The 13,316-nt window shown below is 51.2% G+C and overlaps 1 protein-coding gene across 1 annotated transcript in view; it reads left to right on the forward strand.

Moving 5' to 3' along the window:
* The window catches only part of PTPRF (protein tyrosine phosphatase receptor type F), a 255,569-nt gene that overhangs the window by 175,857 nt on the left and 66,396 nt on the right, over positions 1-13,316 (forward strand). Inside the window, exons 7-11 of the mRNA XM_068406730.1 lie at positions 1,992-2,261; positions 5,075-5,656; positions 6,217-6,350; positions 7,396-7,540; positions 12,747-13,052. Coding sequence (XP_068262831.1) covers positions 1,992-2,261; positions 5,075-5,656; positions 6,217-6,350; positions 7,396-7,540; positions 12,747-13,052 — 1,437 coding nt within the window. The remainder of the gene's footprint in view (positions 1-1,991; positions 2,262-5,074; positions 5,657-6,216; positions 6,351-7,395; positions 7,541-12,746; positions 13,053-13,316) is intronic.

Consider the following 13,316-nt stretch of genomic DNA (forward strand, 5'->3'; position numbering starts at 1 on the left):
GCTCTGTACACATTTATGGCTTATCCTCAAAGTTTGCTCTTTTTTATTTTAATACAGCATGGGTGGGTGGGTTTGGTCCTTGGATGGGGACAGAATTTGAACAGCTTCTACCTGAAATAATTCGATGCCATGTTCATTGGAAAACGAAACCTGACTCTTAAGGAACGGTGCTGGGATGCTTTGGTTGGAAATACACGCCATCATGTTAAACCATTGCCATGTCCATCAGGTTAACTACGTATTCTCATGACCGCATAGCACTTGAGTACCCTTTCAGTTCTGTCTCGTTTGGGGAGCACTGCCCCGTCAGTCAGGTAACGCCTCACTGGCGATAGCTCATGTAGCTATTGATTTGAGACTTAATAATTGATTAAAAGAAACAACCAGCAAGACTTTGGATTTAGACATTCAAAAAAAAAAAAGCAAGCAGAGCAAGGTATCCTTCCCCTGGCTGGTAAGGCGCTAATGAGCCCTGTTTTGTCACCCAGACGATGTGTAGTACACACACGATGTTGACAGTATTGTCTAATTTATTACGAAGTCTTAGCTCTGTTGTACATGCTAGCGTGGGGGCTTCCGTGTTCAGTCTATTTCTGCAAGCCTGTTGGTTTGGGGATGAATCATCAAAGAGAGCACTAGTGAAATCTGATTTGGGAAGAGTCGGCTTGGCAAGCAGAGCTGGCACCTCTGCGGCTCACCGGGCTGTCAACAGCTTTACCATCTGCGGAGATGCCGTGGTGGCAGGAGCCAGGCCAGCAGAGCCGTGTCCCCCCAGACCCCCAGCGCCCGTGGGGCCGGTCGTGCCTGTGGTGTGTTTGTGAGGTTGCACCGCTCAGGCTCCTGCCTGATTCCCACCTTCCCCCAGCACTGCGGCTGTTTGCTGCTCCCACTGATGGACAAGCATAATTAGCAGGGAGAGGCTCCTCAGGAGCTGGTCAGTCGTGCACCCGGCCGATGCTCTGGGGTTTCCTTTCTGGTGGAGGAGGCTGCTGGGCAAGACATGTTTGAGCAATTTCCCTTTTTAACTACAGACTAAAATGAGCTTGCCCAGAGGAGACAAAGATTTACCAAGCACAGTTGTTTCTCTCCCTTGCTTAAATAGGCCCATAACACTAACCCTGAAGAAGGGTCCTCATTTCTCAGTGTCATTTTCTGACGGGAATGCATATGGCAGGCAGCTTTAGAGCTTTATTGTAGCTGAGAGTTGCTTACAAATAAGTCTTGAATGAAATAGCCGGCAAGGGATTGACACGAAGAGAAGCTGTGCAATGAAATAAGGAGGAATACATCTCCCGAAGTGCTGCCACAAAGGTGGGGAGGGTTCTGCCAGCCTAGCTCTCTTCTGTCAAAATGGATATGATCTCACATCTGTCAGGATTAGTTCTCTCCTGCCCAGCAAGGTGATCTGTTCAGGCCCTGACAATGTCATGCAGCTCTGGTGACTATTTTTTCTGAGCCAAGGCAGAACCTGAGTTACCTTTTGAAAGGAATTATATTTTATTTAGCATCACACGTGTGCTAAAGAAAGAAACCCTTCTGCTGCTCCTGCCCAAACCCTGCGAGGTTTAGGGGACAAGTTGCTTTACTCTAGAGCTAATAAATTGAGCAGGTAATTCCGTTTTGCAGAGCTTCAGTGGGCCCTGCGCAGAGAGAGTGTGTGACTGGCATTTGTGCATGCTCTCTAATTAAAGGGATGTAATTTAAATGGAGAAATGTTTCATGTTAGTAATATGATTTCAAAGGGCTATGTTTGGAGGGAATGGATTGAGCCATCCCTTAATGAGTTCTTCTAATAAGATGCCAGTGGCTAAGGAAGGAGAGCAAAGTGTGTGCAATTTGGCAAAGCAGTGAACAGCTTTTGCACTTCATTTTATCTGTCCTGAGGGATAGACAGGCAAAAACGTTGAACCCCTCTCACGTACCCCCGGCAATGCAACTGAGTACCCTCTGCTGGTTCTGTGACCCTACTAGCTGTCTCCTCCTTGTTGCAGTGCGGCGTGTTGCTCCTCGATTCTCTATCCCTCCAAGCAACCATGAGGTGATGCCTGGGGGGAGTGTGAACCTCACGTGCGTGGCAGTAGGTGCTCCGATGCCTTACGTGAAGTGGATGGCTGGTGTGGAGGAACTGACCAAAGAGGATGAGATGCCCGTCGGTAGGAACGTCCTGGAGCTGAATAACATTGTGCAGTCTGCCAACTACACCTGTGTGGCCATCTCCTCCCTCGGCATGATCGAAGCCACAGCCCAGATCACTGTCAAAGGTAAGGAATTATTCCTCGTGGTGCTCTTAATTGAGTTTCAACGGCATAGCCCTTTGCCAGAGTGGTTTTGGGTGCAGCCAACTGACTGCCGTCTCCTGTGACTTTTCCACGTTGCAAGGGAGGTTCCCAAACCCACAACTTCGGTTTTTCTGCTCACAGTATAGTATTTGCTTTGGAGGTCATTTCTTCTCTCCCTACATGTGGTATGATGGGAGACAGACTTGTCTCAGGCTGGGTCCCTGTTATGCCATGAGGGAACCTCATAGAGTCTGTGCTCAGCCCAGCAATTTCTGGCTTGTTCCATGCATCAGCAGGATCAGCTCAGCACAGTGGCAGGCCACGGGCTGTTCTGGGGCAGAGGTCTGTGGATGTCTGCAGTCAGAGAGCTGTTGGCACAGAGATTTCCTCTTGCATTAAGGGCAGGACAAGAAGGTTAATCCCAGTGATGTGAAGTGTCTGTGGGCCTCACCAGAATGAGCATCCTCCCCCCCATGCAGGGACTAGCTGTACGCGTTCATTTTAAAATTGTTACATATTCCTCTGTCAATTTTCTTTTTTCCCTTACTGCTCTGCCTCTTTCCCTTTCTGTTTCTTTTGTTGCTGTCCTTAAGGCATGCTTCCTGCTGCCATTTCACAGGTAGCTTTGCCCCAAAGAGGATGTTATTGCTAATTGCTGACCACTGGGTACCGGACAGCCCACCCAGACAGCTCCCTCACAGGAGGCTGAAGTGCATGTCCTGCTTTCCCCATCTGGGGCCAAGCAGGTCTGCACGATCCCTTTCCTCCTCTCTTTGCAGTTAATTTGTAGCTCAGATTTCCACAGATATTTAGTCTTTTGAGCCTGTCTGTTCTCGCAGGCCCACTCCTGCACCATGACCACCTTTAGCACTGCGTCCCCCCTTGAACAAATCACTGAATTGAGTGTTAGCCCTCTCTGACCTGGAGATTAACAGCAAATTCTCTTTTCCCTAGTGCTAGTCAGAGGATGCTTTTAACCTTAGCTGCACACCGCTCCCTTTGCCTGCTAGTCAGTACCTTTTCCAGCCCGTTTTCTTACAGAGTGCAGGGGTTGCCTTGGTTATAGGACATACCAAAGAGTGTATGGAAGAAAGGGGCATGATGGGGAGGTGGTTTGGACATGCAGGGAGGGTGTAGGAACTGCACCATTGCACTGATGGTTCCCAGCATTTACCTCTTTGTATCTGGGATGACTCTGCCTCGCTCCCCCTTTGGCTGACGCGATGCCCACTGCCGCCGCAGGGCTGCAGGGGCCCCCAGGACAGGGAGCGGTCTGCTCAGCTCCTTTAGCCCTTTGCCTTCCTCCTTATTTCTCTGCCTGTCTTTTCTGCACCTTCACTCTGGATGTCTTATTGCCTCTGTCCCTAACGCCTTCACCCAGCGTTGCTTCTCCTGTGCTTGCTGGAAAGTAGGCCGTTTGCAGGGCTGACAGAAGCAAGACGACACAGAGCTGGTTGCAGTGAGTGCATCGAAGGTACCAGACCTGCTGCTTGCTCACATGCAGGCTGCACACCCAAGAGCTGGCAAGAGTCAAGCTTGTGGCTCTCCAAAGGGAAGGGTGGATGAGTGTCATCTGTCCTTGGAAAGCCTGAGGGAGGCTGCCAATTTCTTGGATGCTCTAGGAAATGCGTTGCTTCAGGCCGTAATATTGGGCAGGATGTGTTTGCCCTCCCTGAGTCATCCATGGGTGATGGTGTGGTGTCTCATTGTGGGTTGCATGCCCTTCCCTCCCATGCCAGTTCAGCCCTCACTGACTTTCTCAGTATTCATGTTGCAGTAGCACTGGAAAAGGCATCCTCCATGGCACTTTGAGCAGGCATGCTCCTGTGCTAAAGAGCCTGCCCTCCTCAGCTGAACCATGTGGAAACTGGAAACCTGATGGCTTTGCCAAAGAATGAAGTACTTGAGGATCTTAATTTGGGCTGAGCATTTTTCCTAGTTTCTTGTCAAGCACAGCTGCATTACAAGTCACTAATGACTTTAACTAGAGTGGTTCGTAGGAGGTTTAAATTTACTGTAGACTTTAATTCAGTCATTGTCTTAAAGTATTTGTGTACTCTGCAAATCTCTCACACGCACTCATTCTCTTTCTTTGTTCTTTTGGTAAAATGGCAGATCTGGAAATGTTTGCTTGCAGTAGTTGCATTCTCATTAACTTCAGAGATGTCAGCGTCACAGAGTTCTTGTGTAACGGTTTATTGTCTGGTTGCAGTTTGACACTCCACCCAGTGAAATAGTGGATGTGAAAGGTGGTAATTTCTCTGGCTGTATCCCTCCTGCATGTACTGTAACACTTACAAGACATTCCCCCATCAACCCATCTAACAGCACTGCCCATGAACTCCCTATGGCCTAAGATGCTGTCTCTGCGGACGCAGGAGCAAAGCTCCAGATTACCTGTGGTGCTCTGATTGCTTTACTGTATCCCTTTGTAAATCAGCTGTAACCTGGCTTCTGGGGCCAGCCCAGCCCAGCAAACACCTTCCCACTGCCAGCTGAACCCCCATGACAGAAACATTCCTGCATCCCTGTTGAATTACCTTTATTTAGCCTGCTGCTGGTAAGTGCGTCAAGCACGTCTAATAACATGATTGCTCTGTTTATCCTTCCATTAAGAACCACTTCAAGCAATATAGGGTAATATAAAAATGCATGTTCTAGAGTATGAAATGATTTCTGCCTTTTAAAGAAGAATGTTAATGGGAGGTGGGAGCTCCATTTTTATCCCCGTGCTCATTGCAGGGTTTGAGCTGACTGAATTATTTAAATCACACCTCTCTGCCTTCCAATTGCAGCACTGCCAAAACCTCCGACAGAGCCATTAGTGACTGAAACGACAGCTACCAGCGTGACCCTCACCTGGGATTCGGGCAACTCCGACCCCATTTCATATTACGTCATCCAGTACAAGCCCAAATCCTTGGAGGGTCAGTTCCAGGAGGTGGATGGTGTGGCAACAACCCGCTATAGCATAGGTGGGCTCAGCCCCTTCTCAGAGTATGAGTTCCGGGTCATCGCAGTCAATAACATTGGCAGAGGTCCCCCCAGCGAGCTGGTCGAGGCCCGGACAGGAGAGCAAGCTCCTTCAAGTCCACCCCTCAAAGTCCAGGCACGGATGCTGAGTGCCAGCACCATGCTGGTTCAGTGGGAGCAGCCAGAGGAGCCAAATGGACAGATCAGAGGGTACCGTGTTTACTATACCACCGACCCACATCTGCCTTTGAGCATGTGGCAGAAACACAACACCGACGACAGCCACCTCACCACTGTGGGGAGCCTCATCACAGGGACCACGTACAGCATTCGCGTCCTGGCCTTTACTTCAGTGGGCGACGGGCCCCCCTCAGACATCATCCAGGTCAAAACGCAGCAAGGGGGTACGTATGGAGTGAGGTGCCGCAGCTCCATGTCCACCCCGGTGGTGTGCGACTCAGCTGTGCGTCTGATCTGCACCAGGCATCACAACTGTACTTGGTGCTCAAGTGGTTGCGTGTCAGAGTGGCTTCCCCACCCCACAGCCATCAGATTTAAGCTGTCAGCTTGTCCTGGGGGGTTGGTATCACTCTCTGTACAAGTAACACAGCCCACAGTTTTGTCTGGGATATAATGGCTAAAAATGTGACATGTGGTCCTGGGCATGAACCTATGCAACTGTGCCAGGCCCTTCTGGGGTGTGAGTACACATGTGGAAGGAAGGAGCTGGGCTGCCATCAGGGACTGGAAGTGAGCGCAATTCCCGTAGTCACCTGCCTGTGTCCCAGAGGTGCTTGCTTGTTGCCTGGGTTGTTCCAAGAGCACAGTATGGGGGAAATGGAGAAGGGAGGGTCCAGAAGGAATGAAAGAGGATCCTCACAAGGTGAAACACGGCCTCTGCAAAGTAATGCAGCTCCTTTCCCTGCATCTGCCTCCTGGCAATAACCATGTGTTTCATCCCCAGTTCCCGCCCAGCCAGCTGACTTCCAGGCAGAAGCAGAGTCTGATACCCGCATCCTGTTGACGTGGCTGCCTGCCTCTCAGGAACGCATTACCAAATACGAGCTGCTCTACTGGGAAGGGGAGGACGGCACTCAGGTGAGGATCCTGCCTCTGCATCAGCAGCACTTGGGGCCAGACATCACAGCTGAGCAGCTTGGGAAGGGTGTCTGCTTGAGCTGGGGTGGCAGTGCGACTGTTTCTTCTCCATGTTTCTTCTGTGTCATGGGTGTGTGATAGGAGTATGGCAATCTCTGTCTGGCTTCTTTGTAAGTGACCTCAGCAGTGCTTGTTGATGCCCAGCAAAGTAGCTGGTGACTAGTTTGGGACTGGAAAAGCTCCAGAATACTATGACACCATCCCTGAGGCATCCTTACTGCTGGTGCCTGTAAAAAGTTGTGCGGGCCAGTAGGACTTCCAGGTGGGTCTGAAATGGCCTCCAAAATATGTCTGCCGCTCCAGGACAGGTTACACTTAAGGAGCCGGGTTGAGGGTGGCCTAGAGAGAGCCCTTCCATGTTTACTGTCAGGTCCCTAAAAGAAGTCCAGCTCTAAATATATCCCAAGTAGTGCTGGCTGCAGTGCAGCACAGTGAGGACTCTGCCATGGCAGCATCACAGTGTCCCCTGGTCCTCTCCTCCTTCTGTGTTTATAGTGGCATGAGAGCTGCCAGAAATAAGTGCCCTCCGGGTGAAGTGGCAGCAAAACAAGTCCTTTACCAGCACTGTTTAGGTGCATTAGAGATGCTGACTACTCCAGGACAAGGGCTTTACTCTGTTTGATAGGCAGATGCTGTCTGTTGGGAGGAAACAAACTCACATGTCCTGTGCCACTCGCCTGAACTGTATAGCTAGACACAGCATTCCCACAAAGCTGACAGGCAGTGAGTGCAGTCTGGACACCAAGCAGTGTAGCCTGGTTTTCAGAGAGGTCTGTGTCAGTGCAGAGTCCTTGTATTTCACCCAGGAAGCTCCACGCCTCGGAGTCCTGCAAGGCTGCAGCAGCTTTGGCAGCATGGCTGTGACTTTCTGTGGGGCCAGAATGGGTGATGGGGCTGCTTATTCCCTTGGCACTGGGAGCTGAGCGCCAGCTTTTCTTTGTTATTCGACTACACCAAATAACCTGCGTTTCCCTTTATTTGCCAGCAAAAGGTGGAGTTTGACCCAACCTCCTCGTATGCTGTGGAAGGTCTCAAACCAGACACGCTCTATAAGTTCCGTCTGGGTGCCCGCTCCGAGCTGGGGGTAGGAGTCTACACCCCCACGATCGAAGCCAGAACTGCCCAATCCAGTAAGTGTCTGACACTCTGCACTGCTGAAGACAATGTAAAAGCAGTCCAGATTCCATCACCTGGGCATGGAGTAGCTCGGTGCCTCTGCCTTTGTTGGGTCTGCAGGGATGCTGGCATGCAGTTTGCTAAAGGGTGTAATGGGGGAAGTCAGCTGGGGTTTTGGATCAGGGCTCTTTGGCAGAGGGGGTGCACCCAAGTGGTAAGTTCTTTCTTCATGTCCCTTTGATCATGCTGTCTTTCCCTAAGGGTAGATTCACAAAAACTGATGGAGGAGTGAAACAGGCTGGGAAATTGCTTTGGAGAGATTGATTTGAGTGGGTTTGTGCATCTTTATGAATTCACTCCCATGCAGACAAGCTGTCTGGACAGGCAGCATATGGATGTTTGGCTCTAAATGTGACTGTCTCCAAACCATTGGATTTTCACCCCTTCGTCCCCATTCCAGCTGCCTTGCTTCTGCGGGAGTCCGTCCCTGGTCCATAAATGTGATAGCAAGGTGAAGCATCCTTTGAGACAAGATGTGCCTGTGGCTGTCAGGCAGCTGGAGGGGTCCCTTTGGGAAAGTGGCTGTTTGCCTGGGTTGTGTGAGCAAGTGAGGCTGCTGCTTCTGGGACTGCAGCGCTAGGGGAAACCAGAACAAGCTGCAGCCGAGTTAATAGAGAGGCTAGATAATGAGGTGACCCAGGCAATATCACTTTCATCCTTGCTCTGCCCCGTGTGATCACAGAGCAGGAGTTCGCATTGCTCTGATTGGCAGCTCAAAGTGCTGCGCGTAAGCAGATTAGGGCTATCAAAGGGCCCTGCGATAAGCTCGTTTTCACTCACGATTTTTGGGCTTGCCATTATGCAAAGAGCATTAAAAGGGGGAAAAAAGACATTTCCGTTAGCACCGTCTGTCTGGGATTTACTAGCTATGTGGGGTGAGCAGTTGGCAACAGCCAGCCTTCCCTGCAGGGAGGGTGCCAGCACGCACAGCAGCGAGAGCCTGAGATGGCCATTAGAAAGGGAGCTCAGGCAGGGAAGAGCAGCTCTGCTCACTATTGGAACGACCTTCTCTTTGAGGAAAACTCAGCTTTATTAACATATCAGTCGCAGGGATTCCTCCACCTCGTTTAGTGAGCTAATGGTGTCTTAGTGCTGCACGATAGACAGGTGTGAAAATGGAGAGAGGTTCAGATCATGCAGTTATAAATATTTTAACATTGAGAACAAATTCTGAGTTGTGGGGATTTGTACACCTATTTCAGATAGCTTTTGTATTGATAAGCAAAGGTTGAAGCAACTGTCCTGCCACTTAAATTAATTCCATCAGTGGATGCTCTTATCCTTGAACACACTTAATCAGAGACAGCTCCATGCATAAATGAGTCCTTCAGATTCTCACAACAGTCCAAGTAAGAGAAACCTTTGCTTTGTGGACTCTTCAAGGCAGACATCTTCCCATGATGTACTCCACATGCTGTCTGCTCACAGGGTACCTCATACTGGTCTGTTTTTAAGGTTGTTGCTTCACTGGCCGGTGGAGCAGTAGCTGACTGGTTCTGGCATCTATTTAGTAAGAGAGATGTGCACAGGTTAGAATAGATTTAGCCAAAAGCCACAGGAATACCTTGGTTTGACCAGTGAAACCCTCCTTACATAGAGGGACCTAAGAGTTCTTTGATTTATCCGAGAAGTGACTGGGTCTTGGTTTACAGGCCCCTACTTGAGAAGATTTCTGATCGCACTCTATTCTATGAGAAGAGTCCTTGGCAGTTACTACTGGGCTGTTCAGTGAGGGTCACAAACCACTGGCTGAACAGCCCCAGGGCAGAGTGGATTCTTGGGTACTGAGGGTCTCAAAGTCAAGTAGGTCTTTCAGAAAGCTCTGCTTTAGCTAGACAGAAGTTGTGTGCACAATGCACAGCTTCCAGGCAGAAATTCTTTGATCTGCACTTAGCAACACCTCACATTAGATGGTTGAATTGGTCCCCTGTGGCCTTAGAACTTACTAATCTAGAAAGAGTGTTGCTCCCAACTTCAAATTGGTCTCCCACTTGCACTCTTCCATCTGGTTGCCCTAAGAAAGGCTGTTAGATCTTGGAGGTTGATATGTTCAGGTGGGACACAAACTCCAGGAGCAGACTCCTGCTTTCCAAAGAACCTGTCTTCAGGCTTTGTTTCTGGCCCTGACAATCCAGTTCAGAGTAAGGTAGGAGGCACATCATCACTAATGGGCTGGAGAGGGATGTCTGTATTACTGCTGCTGTGATTTTCTTGTGGCGTCCTTGCTCAGGAGTGGTAGGGACGCTTGTTTGGGAAGGCCAGAGGGATGCAATGCCCCTTTGCATCCTTCCAGCAGCACAGCTTGGACCCCATCTCCTGAGAAGACAGCTGCCTTCTGGGCTGCCTTTCCTGCTAAGCTGCTTGCTTAGCTGCTGGGCACCCTGCAAAAAGTACAGGCAGTGCTGGTTTGAGGGCCTGAGGAGCACGGGGGAGTTTTCCAGGAGCGTGCAGTGCCTCAGGCAAGCAGTATGATGCCGGAGAGGAGCCTCAGCTCTGTGCCCATCAGGCCTCAGCATTAAAATGCTGTTCTCCCTTGAAATATGCAGGTGGATCTTGAGGCTGCCTTTTCCCTAGCTTAAGGAGTAGGTGGGCTGGGTGGGTACACAGGGCTGCTGTGGGCCGGCGGGGAAGATGGTGTGAGTAGCCTGGAGGCACCAGAGGTTTGCACAGTGTGCATGTGGGTACATCTGTGTGTGTGTGTGGGTGCACCCAGTCTGCTCTTTGCTGTCCCCAGGAGGGACACTTCCACTCCTTGTGCATTTTAAGTTGATCCTGCTCATGTTACCAAGTTTTATTTTGCTTTCTTTAAGTGTTAATCTGAGGTTTTGCCTTGCACATCATGTGTGTGACTCTTACCCAGTCAACAGCCAATGTGTGACCTGCCCATGCTGCCAGCCAAAGCTGCCTTTGGAGAAGGAGCTCACTGCTGCATCCCAAGGGATGCTGTGGAGGCCCAAAGCCAGAGCAAGTCTCTTCTGTGAAGGGCCTCTCTGAAGACAGTGGCAAAGGAAAGGCTTGCCGAGCTCCTTGTGTCTCACCTGTCCCCTCTGAGGGATGCCACCAGGTGCTATGTCTACCTTACGCCCTCCCTGAATTCACTCTTGGTGTTGCTTTGGTGCTGTATCTTCCTACTCTCTTCCCTGCCACTTCTCTGCTGATTAACTAAAAGAGTGTGAGGATTCATTTTCTACCCCTGCTCCCTTCCATTATGCCAGATGGCAGGGCCGATCCCACTCTGCCTCCCTCACGTGAGCAACTGTTGGCTTCCACGCATTGCTTTGACTTCTCTTTCCTCCGGTGTAGCTCCCATAGCAGCAGCTTGACTCTGCTCAGGCATCATCTCTCCCAGCTCCGTCACTGCCCACTCTCCCTCCATCTTTCCTCTCTCCAGGCACCCCACCCCAGGCATCAGGGATGGGCCCTGCTCCCTGAGCACAGAACTGGGCACTAAGAGTTACGCAGCCTGCCACTGCCTCTGCAAGCAAGTGGGCCTTGTTCCCAGCAAGCAGCGGTCACCAGTGGCATTGGGAGGTCTTGCTGTCCCCAGCTTTCCCACATCTTCTCCCACTGCCAACCTGTGCCCAGCAAAGCCAAGGCACAATTGCTGGGTGCTTTAATTGAGGTCCCTGCTGCCCTGTGGAGTAATGTAGGTTGTGTTCGCCTTTGCACATGTGGTGAGCAGGTGGGCTTGTCCCTGTGCCCCGGGAAGGCTGGCTGTGATGCACTGGTGGCTTCAAGGACTGCAGCATGGGGAAGTGCACTAGGTTTTTTTCAGGTGATTTTAGGTTTCTGGGTGCAGTGAAGAATGGAAGCAGCCTTTCACCTGCCATGGCAAAGCATGACACCTTGTACTCCGTTATTGCTTGGCCAGACAGCTTCCAAGCCTTAGAGCAACTGTGTGCACTTTTTGTGGTGGTGGTGCCCTGCCCTTTCTGGTTAGGGCTCTTGCCATCTGTGCGAGCACCCGTTTCCCTTGTGCCTTCACCACCAGGTGGGCTCCCTTCCTTCTCCAGGCTTCCACCCTTGCCTTCTCTGCAAGCATGCTCTCTGCAGCATCCCTGGGCAGTGAGGCCAAATGAGAGGGGACTGCTGCTTCTGTGAGAGTGCTCCCATGATGCCAGGGCCCTGTTGCAACAGGACAGCAGTTCTGCAAGGATGGAGAAGGGAAGGAACCAGGCAAGTGTCCTAGAGATGCTCTGCTTTGTCCAGGTCGTCTTTCCTGTCCCATTCCCTCTCTTCACCCCCCCAAGATTTGTTTCACTGTTCTTCCCAGCAGTGCTGTGTGGAGGGGACTGCTCCTCATCCCAATGAGAAGCGTCCGCTGCCCAGATCCCATTCCTCCCCCTGTGGCCAGTTAACATTTCTGGGGCTTAGAAGTTAACGCAAACTGCAGGTGTTTTTTTGCCTGGGAGGGGACAAGACCTGCCTACCTTCCCCTGTACAGCTCTGTAGGCCAGGAAGCTACTGAGGCAGGTAACCAGTTTGGCAGGCACGAAGCAGTCAGTCCCAGATAAGAGGCACACATGCAAAGCAACACGGTCATGTTATCTCTTGTTTCCACATGGTGCCTGGCTCCCACCTGGGTCAGGGTGCTGCTCACAGCTGATTGTCGTGATTTCAAACCCCTCCTGGACACACTCCAGCCAACATCAGTCACCTGTTCTTCCTACCCGCGTTTGTCTCCTCCACTTGTCTAGGAGCGGGTTTTTGCAAGCCTTCATACAATCTGGTGTGTGAGCTTCCCCTTCTGCCACTCTTGCCTTCTGTAGCTTCCTACCTCTTCTGGTTTCCATCTGCTTCAGCTCTTCACTGAAAGCATCTTTCTTCTCCCTACCAGTCTCTCTCTCACCCCCCCTTCCCTTATTGTCATTTGTTGTGTTTGGTGAAGTGAGCGTCCAGAACTGCTTTGCGAAGAGGTGTTCTGTGATGCAGAACAGCACTTCTGTCTCCATGCTGTTCATCAGGCTTTCAAATACAGATTGCCCCTAGTGCCATCTTTGATGATTTGCGAGGAAGGCAGGTGGTTGTCCAGGAGGCTACTGGCTGGATTTCCATGTGTATGTTCAGTGCTCAGTTGGCTGGGTAAAAGTTCCCTGTGCATTTTGATTTGTCCTTCCACTCATTTCCCTTCATCTCCCCACTTCATTTATTTATCCCCAGCCCCCTCCGCCCCACCCCAAGAAGTCGAGTGTGTAAGCACCAGCTCCACTACCATCCGGGTAAGTTGGGTGCCACCACCTGCCCAGAGCCGCAATGGGGTCATCACCCAGTACTCCATTGCGTACCAGGCAGTGGAAGGAGATGACAACACCAAGCATGTGGTGGATGGCATTGGACGGGAGCACTCCAGCTGGGAGATCAAGGACCTGGAGAAATGGACCGAGTACAAGGTGTGGGTAAGGGCTCACACCAATGTGGGGCCAGGACCGGAGAGCATCCCCATGCACGTGCGCACTGATGAGGATGGTAGGTGTTACTGAACAGCTCCTTCAGCTACCACCTTGGGGTAACCAGGACTTTCTTAGCTGAGTTGCTGGAAAAGGGGGGAAAGCGAGTGGGGACACTGGCCTGGGAGTGCTTTTCAAGCAGGACCGGAGGCTGTCAGGAGCAGTGCTTTGGTCAGCTGCTCCAGGGGGAGGGTCTCCACGGTTGCCCTGGAGTGGGGTAGGGGAATTGCTCTGCTGGCCCTTGCTCTATTACAGTGATTGCCTCCGGGCCGTGGGTCAGACG

This window comes from Nyctibius grandis, chromosome 8 (assembly GCF_013368605.1).
Source record: "Nyctibius grandis isolate bNycGra1 chromosome 8, bNycGra1.pri, whole genome shotgun sequence".
Lineage (NCBI taxonomy): Eukaryota > Metazoa > Chordata > Aves > Nyctibiiformes > Nyctibiidae > Nyctibius > Nyctibius grandis.